Source organism: Apteryx mantelli, chromosome 15, assembly GCF_036417845.1.
Source record: "Apteryx mantelli isolate bAptMan1 chromosome 15, bAptMan1.hap1, whole genome shotgun sequence".
NCBI lineage: Eukaryota > Metazoa > Chordata > Aves > Apterygiformes > Apterygidae > Apteryx > Apteryx mantelli.
This window is the reverse complement of record NC_089992.1, coordinates 15,487,917-15,496,484: the sequence shown is the minus strand read 5'-3', so window position 1 is coordinate 15,496,484 and position 8,568 is coordinate 15,487,917. Positions and strand designations below refer to the sequence as shown.

The following is an 8,568-nucleotide window of genomic DNA, read 5'->3' as shown; positions in this document are numbered from 1 at the left end:
ATTCAGCTTTTCCCTTGGTACTCGGGTCCCTGATCAATCTCTGTCAAGAACACCAGGAGTGATGAGGAAGAGCCACTGCCTAAATGTCTGCTTAGAAATGCATCCAAGATCACAAACCTCCTGGCTTCTGACCCCTTGAAGCTTTTGACTGGACTTTTACGTACCTTGCAGCTTCTGTAGAACAAAAAATGGTATATTCAGCTTTTTAAGTGAAAGCTTCAATACTGTGCAAGTGATTCAAAGTTGCTAAAATAGTATGGCCGAAGTCCTTCAAATTGTGCAAATTGGAGTAGTTTTCCGTTAGCAGAGGTTTGTGCTGTAGTTCGAAAAGTTCATAGAACTAGGAACAGGATGGTTGAGGTGTGACAAGTTAGAAGTGGGATGAACTGGTACAGTTTAACTGAGAACAGGGCTTTTTGGACAACTGTGAGGGAGTATTTCTTGGGAGTGTTATGAGGGTCCATAGCAGGACAAGGGAATAAACGTATTAGGTTGTAAGCAGGGAGAAACAGGGAGCAGGAGTGAGGAACTTCATTTAAAGTTGGATTATGGGTTAATACTGTGAATCAGACATGCTTGAGTGAGCAGAGCTGGAGGAGTTTAACATGTGCTGATAAGCTACATGTAGCCCAGATGTGCCTTGGGCAATATTTGACTTTGTGGAAACAGATTTTACCTTTTCCAAGGAATAGTCTGATAAATATCTGTTGATAAAATATAAGAAATTTTGCTCTAGGTGCCATCAGCATCACAAAATAGCTTTGATAAAACTAAATACTATCAGACAAAATGTGAATATGTGTAGGTGCATGTGTGTGCACGAGTGTACAGTATTTCTAGGAAACTTCTTAGAGGAGAAACTTATGCAAAGTACTTATCTTGTGCATCAAAATATCTTGATCCAAAAGAAAAGTTAACTGAGAAGCAACAGGAAAAAGTTATAAAGGCCATGTTAACATTGAAATTCAATACTTTGTTTTCTGTTTCTCTCTTACAGTTCAGCCATAGTATAATGGGACAAATGCAAAATGTTCTTGCAAAATTTTTCTAAATGCACTCTCCTGTATAACTAATATCTTTGTAGTAGTAGCTGTATACTAATTTGTGACACTCATGGAAGTCCAAAACAAAGATGTCTCTAAATAGCAAATTGTGATTTTAAGTGACCCTGGATAATGGTGCATCTGAAGAGATTAAACTGCTTGTTTCCTTCTTGCTTAGTCATTAGATCAGAGCACCTACTGTTGCTCAGACTTTTTTTTTGTTTTACTTGAGATGTGTATAAGCATTTTGACATAACTTAAAATCTGAGTCGTCTCTCTTACCCCATGCTGGAGCTGGTAGTAGTCAAAATTGCCTTTGGGAAAACTTAAGACAATTTCAGGTTTCAGAGGAGTCACTTGAGGGGCACAAATCAAATTTACCCCCTTACCCCATCCCTAACAACAGTTATGAGCAGGCAACAACCTTGTGACATTTTCTGTAGAAAGCTGAAAGGGAAGGGAGACAGAGGAGTGACTTGCAGTCTCCCCAAACCTGTGTACAGACCTGGAAAAATGAAGGATAGAAGAACCATCATAGGATACAGACCCAAAGAGTGCTAGAGGCTGTAGCATGCTCAAGTTAAAAATAGTTTGGGATTTTTAAGCCAGAGCTGACTTAATATATGGGAATTGTTTGCATTTGGGCTAAGGTAGACACTGGCAGCCTAGTGTAAGAATCTTGCATGTAAAGACACTGGTGTTAAAGATACTAGGTCATCTGTGTTTCTGTCTTGGGCAATCAGCCATTTTTCCTAAGCTGATCAGAAGGAGGAATAAATGTTGGGTCTATCACTAGGCCTTCTGAAAACACTTAACAGCAGATATTTGAAGGTTTTTTTAGGGCAGTTGAATATTCAAGTACCAAATTGTGTTCAAATAAGATTTTTTCATTTTGAAGATGTCAAAATACTCTAGAACTGCACTGGACACTTCTGTGACCATGGGAATTTGAACAGCAATGTGACAGAAGACTCATGAGGTGATTATGAGATAGCAGTTTTCTCGAAGCATTTGATTGAAGCAAGACATACAGAATCCAGCTAGCAAGCTGAGGTGGTTTAAAAAAAAATCAGATTTAAAAACAAAACTGAAATAGAGCTTTTCCCCATGAGGAGAATTTCAGTGTGATTTTTAAGTACTAGTGCTTTAGCTGACACTGTTTGAAATAGTTTCCTGGAAATGCAGTTCATAAGACACTATTGAATTAGTTAATGATCAGTAGTAATTTTGGACAATTCTATTGAATCAGTCTTTCCCAACAGTGATCAAAATATATTATGCTGACAAACCCTTGGAAAAGGAATTCATGAAACTACTGTGAGCAGTAGAACAAGACTGTTCATTATTCCTGTTTCCCAGCTGCAGCTCTGCCCCCTCCTTCCTATGGGATCATATCTCTAGATGTCACTCGGTGGTTGAGGATACAGTGCATTGTCCTGGGCCTCACTTCTCTCTTCATCCCTGACCCCACCACCCATCTTTGTGTTCCAGCCTGATTGTCTCTTTCTCTCTTTATCCTCCTAGAGGCCACTTTTTTTTTTTTAACTGAACCCCACCCCCACTGCTCTAACAGTTTGCTGAGAATGAGTAGCACTGCTGGCTGGGAGGAGAAGGGGCAGCATGATATGCTCCACCACCAACCAAAATAGCAAGAAGCTGGAATGAAATGGGCCCAGCATAGCTAAGACAGGCTGTGTTGGACAGGACACAAGGCAGCTATTGTGCATATTTCAGTACTGTGATGGTGCTGGTGCCTAGTAATTCTGGTATTGTTTGATAGTGTATAGATTTAATAGGGTGGCACAAGGGTAGAATTATAGTGACCCATCACTGAGTCACTGTAAATTTCAGTTTTGAATGGTAGTATATCTATAAATGTGTTAGTGAGATGCTAGCCTCAACTAGAAAGCGTTTCAACACCTGTTCTCAACTTCTCTTTGCGGCAGTATCTTGTAACCAGCCTTTTCAGATGTTGATTAGATCATGTCTTTATATTTCATGCTACTTAGAATCATCTTGACTTGTTTCTGTTTTCAGGTGTTGACTATGAAGGTATCAATACAGGCTGTGGCAGTGTGGGGGAAAATAGCTCCCTCTCATAGCATCACTGCCATTATGATTACAGATGACCAGCAGACAATTGTTACAGGAAGTCAAGAAGGACAAATATGTCTCTGGGATCTTTCATCAGAATTAAAGGTTTGTGCCCACTGTATTACAGTCTGCCAAGTAGACAGAAAGGAGTTTCATCTTTTATTATTAACAATGGGGTTATCTAGGCTATTGCACTTATATTAAATAGTAAAGATAGTGTGTGGGATATTTGTTACAGGAAACTCAGGAAGCAAAATAATAAATATTAAAATGGTAAGCTTATATAGGCAACTAGTTATTTGCAGATGTCAATGTTTCATATATAATCATACGTAATAACTGTGGATTATAATTTGTGTGTGTTGAGTGATGGCAGCAAGTAAACATGCAGTTATCATGGTTCCTATCCTGCAAACCCTGTCTTAAAAAAAAAAAAAAAAACCCAAAAATTGTTGATATAATTAATCTGTGACTCTTCTGGCATATCATTGGTATTGCTTTGACTCAGTTTCATTTCTGTTTTCCTAAAAATGGAACGGAGTCAAAGCAATTTGAACTTTCTATTTTGTGTTCCTAGAGTTTTGGTTCTGTTCTTTTTGGATGTGACTGTGCCTTTTGCACCCCAATATAGCTTGGGACTTTATTTTGCACCTTTATCAGGCTACTTTTTCCCATGAAGATGCACTGTACATGCAGTGACGCTCATCAGAGTCAAAAGGATTCAACACACAGGATTAAACACATGCTTAAGAGCTTTGCTATATCAGTTCACTACTTCTCTCTGCCACTTTTGTTGCACACCGGTGAAGGACAAAGATATTCTGTATGTTGTCCGTTTTATAACATTTGCCCCATAAATCCTTCAGAAGGAGCAGTGTCAAGACTACAATGGTTATAAAGACTGCTCTTTTTGCTGCCAGTGTGCAAACTGCATAATCCCTGCAGGCACATCTTTGTACATTCCAGAAACATGGCTGAGGAACATAAGAATATAAAGCAGACTGTCAGTTGCTCATAATCACATCTACAAGTAGTATTCTCTAGCTTTTAGATCTCAATAATTTATACAGCAAATGCTATTTTTAAGTTAAACAATTTTGTTATTCTCCTAGATTTCATCTAAAGAAATTCTGTTTGGCCATACTGCTTCTGTAACTTGTTTGGCAAAGGCGAGAGACTTTGAGAAACAGCCATATGTAGTAAGTGCTGCTGAAAATGGGTAGGTAACTGAATATTCAATTATTCGTTTCTTGAATCATGAAATATATGGCAGGTGTAGGTCAGATTCTACGTTTGGTAGTAGGTTTTTAATCCACTTCCTCCGTGATATAAAAAGGATAGCAGTTCCTTAGGATAATGACTGTGTTACTCATATACAAGAAACCAACCAAGAGTTCATCTCTTGGACAGCAGAAGGGTTTGACAGATTCAGAGATCCATGTAGTTGTCAGGAGAATGAATTGTTCAGAGAGTCAGTTAGGCCCCATTCAAATGGAGGTATATTCAGGCAGCTTATAGGAGGGAATTAGCAGGTTTAGAAGCATTTTAACATCATGATGCTTTTTTCTGTTCCTTCCTGAACTCAATTTTAAGAACTGAATCAGTAAAGGATGTTAATATATCCAGGTTATGTTTGTTCAGGGATCAAATCTGGAAGCAAAGAAGATACTGTTCTTAAATAAAAGGTACACATGTTGCCTATCTTTGTTTATATCTGACTTGCCATTTTGGAATATGTCCTTCTGGGAGCATCCAATCTTGCAGCCTTTCTCTGATATGTTTGTTGTGACTTGGTCCATCAGTTGAGTCAAACTCATTTTGCAGTCCTGGTAGGCTTGCGCTTAAGAACTTCTCTCTGAATGTTTGATAATCCTTCTGGCTGTGGTCTGAAGCCTGTACATTGTTCAGGATTTCAGCCATTGAAGGCAATTAGGGCTAGTAGGGCTAGCTTCTTCGTTCCTTAGAGCTTTTCCTAAACACCTTTGATTTGCTTCTTGATGGTATTACCCTCTCACTGATCTTGTGTTCATCTTTTCCAATTAACAGGACAGCTGTTAAAGCCTGTTACCATGAAGAGCTCCTGTCCTTTTCCTTTCTTCAAGCTACACCTTCCAGACCCTTAAGGCTTCTACTTTCTCACTGGGAAGCTTATTTATCCTCCTTTCCAACCCGCCCCAGCTGTTAGGATATCTGTCTCATTCTCTCACTCCATCATGACTATACAAGAAGGGGATAACTGAACAAACTGCTTCAGGCTTCTTAATCTTCAATGGTTAGGCTGCCCCACTGAATATTTTAAAGGAGGTAGTGGTAGTAAACAATTTTGATTGTTATGTGCAAAAAGGAGGGTGAGAAGCTTATGGAATCAGTTTTTGAATTGACATCCTACAATTCCACCCAGGAATCAGAGGTGAAACTATTTTTTATCTTAAATCTGAAGTTCTGTACTGTTTCTACATCATATGGGGAGAAAAGATACTGTATTTACAAAATGCTGGGACAAAAAGCATTAAGAATGAGGTTTTTGCTATAGGTATACTTTACAGAGATGTTCACATTCTGAAGGTTCTACCACTGAACAGATTGCTAAGTCTGGGGTGCATATAGGTAGGAATGCATAGTCTTCTGGCCCCTTTAAGTGTTCACTTTACCAAATAGCTGCTGCGTTACACAAGGGCAAAACATCCATCACTGATCCCTGGAAGGTTGCAACATGAGGTTGAGGTAATTACAAATAAGATGCCTCATCTTCACGAAATACAGGGTTTGTTGAACTGTGTTTTCTGGCCTGTGAATCATTTACTTCTCTGCCACTTTCAAGCTTCCATCATCTTGCACTGGGAGTTGAGGAAATTGTATGGAAGAAGATACTTCCCCCATCCTACTTCAGAATCTCATGAGTCTTTGTATAACCAATTTAATCCAGAAGGATGAGTATTTGACAGTATTTTTGTACTTTTTTATATGGAAATCTTGAAATTATTCTATAATGATTAAAGAGTTTCCACTGGCATATCATGTGCATTTATATAGCATGTGTTGTAGGGTGGGTTTATCAACATGCAACTTTCATATTGTTTCACTTTCTCCTTGTTGGTGCAACCAGAGTGAATACTACAATTCCAGTACAGCGTGCAGAAACTGTTTATATTCTTGTCTCATTTGTGCATGTTTGCATGCATATCACAGTAATGTAGCTGAAGCAGTAGGGTTGATTTTCATATACTCTGATATAAACAAAGAGAAATTCAATACCTTTAAACAAACAGCAGGGATGTCTACTTTGTAGATTTTTGGTCTACAAACATAACTCTGTATACTACAGATGTATAGATTTTATTGCTTCTGCTCACCTGAAAAATACAAAGTAATCTTTTTTTGATTATCATATAATATGAAAGTGAGTATATAGATTAACATGTGAATCATTAAATAGCATTTCTGACATATTAAAACACTTTTTCTCCAGTGTTTCAGTTCTCTTCCAGAAATGTCTTAGAATATAATATCTGAAAAATCATAAAATGATCTTTTCAACCGTGAAAATAGTTGCTGTTTAAACTTTGTTTTTAGATTTTAACATTCAGTTGCTGAGCTGTGACAATATGCCTCATGCAACTTCATTTATGAGTTAACTTGACTGTGTTTCTACTAAACTCTGATTGCATAGTGTGTTGAATATTATTTAGATGAGGAAGACTGGCTAATGAGTTTTTCTCAAGTATTAAACTTAAAGGCAATAAACTGTAGCTAAAATGTTGTGTAAACATGCATATTATGTAGACAAGTGCTGTATTGATAACAGACTGCAGAAACAGCCTCATGGTGGCACTGTTTCTTCTTAACGGAAGGTGATAGTTCATATGAAGAACTAGTCTGATGTGGCAGAAGATGCATTATGTCTTTCAAAATGTGTGGTTTAAGTTCAGTGAAATGAATCATTTTCAGGAGGATGTAGTTCCAATGAATGATAGTTATAGTGACACACTGACGAGCCGTAATGGCAGTATACCTACAATTTGTTGTAGACCAGAGTTGGCCTTAAAGTCAGGTTTGCTGCAAGGCAGTAGGGTGTAATTACCAAAACAAAAAGAAACAGATACTGTATGTCATCCCCTGCTAATGACCACAACGTTTTCTTACCCAGTAATCTGTAACAAAAAGCCACATAAACGATCAGACTGCACTTAAGTGCAGCACTAAAGAAAAACTTGGTGGCACAAAATTATTCCAGCCAATTGAGTGGAAATGACAGAGAATAATATGAAGTTATCTTTGGCAGGGAGATGTGTGTTTGGAACGTTGCTAGTGGACAGTCCGTTGAGAACACAAAGCTTCCTTATAGGCATACAGCAATCTGTGTAAGTATAGCAACTTTTCATGAAATATCTCTGTTCATTGCAAGCAGAGTTTTGCTTTATTATTGTGATATTTTTTCAGAAACATATGGTTTCTGTATAGCTCATACTTCACAGGAGAAAAAAACTTGTTGCAATATAAGTAGCTTTATATCTGTGTTTTTCTTTTCCACTTCCTACTAAGAAATTAACTAAAACTTCTGTATTTGTCTGTACTCCTTAATTGAATCAAACTAATCCTTTTTAAGCCACAAATGTCTGGAATGTAATACCACTTCATTTGCATCAGGTTAGTAGAAATTGAAACTGTCTTCTAATAGTCACTGTTGTCCTATGTTAAAATTACATGGAAATTTCAAGTTTAAAGTTGGCTTTTTAATGATGTATAGTAGACATACAAGCCATCCAGACAAACATTTTGTAAGGCAGTTTAGTAATTATCTTATTTTTAAACATACTTGAAAGATTTTTGGTTGCCTAACTGCTAACTTCTAGAAGACTGCTCTGTCCCCTTTTCAAAAATACATTCATTCATTGCAGAACTCTGGCAGATCACTTACTTTCAGAGCCCAAATTGCTTTAAATCTTTCTTCAGATACTTTCAAGTGTTTGCTTTGAACTGTATCCAGATACACTCTAAGTAAGTAGATTTTAGTGTCAGTGTATGTGTGAAATGTGTGTGTATATGATTTAGAAGCCCAGCATGTGTGAATCTTATTCAGAGACATGGATTATTTCTAGATATATTTGTAAAAGAGCAGTGCTGGGCTCCTAGGTTAATTAAAATGCTGTTTTTTCTTGAGTGGGGAAGTCTATATGAAATTAAGCCTCCAAGTGATAGACATTTGAGACCACTTTGAACTCTCTTGTGACTTTTAAACTGTGGACAAATTCAGAATTCAAATATTTCAAAGCCTCCAGAAATAATAAGATTTTTCATGACACTGTTTTAGTTGACATGTTTAATTCAAACATGGTTGTTAATGATAGGGGGAGAGAAAATTTTAAGTTACCAAATAAAAATTATAGAGGAATTACTACTTAACAATCCATGTTAATAAACATATATGTTA

At 37.2% G+C, this 8,568-nt stretch overlaps 1 protein-coding gene across 1 annotated transcript in view; it reads left to right on the top strand.

Annotated features, from left to right (window-relative positions):
• Nucleotides 1–3,089: 3,089 nt before the first annotated feature.
• The window catches only part of WDR72 (WD repeat domain 72), a 119,286-nt gene continuing 113,807 nt past the window's right edge, over nucleotides 3,090–8,568 (top strand). Inside the window, exons 1-3 of the mRNA XM_013957299.2 lie at nucleotides 3,090–3,242; nucleotides 4,250–4,356; nucleotides 7,420–7,498. Of these exons, the coding sequence (XP_013812753.1) occupies nucleotides 3,090–3,242; nucleotides 4,250–4,356; nucleotides 7,420–7,498 (339 nt within the window). The remainder of the gene's footprint in view (nucleotides 3,243–4,249; nucleotides 4,357–7,419; nucleotides 7,499–8,568) is intronic.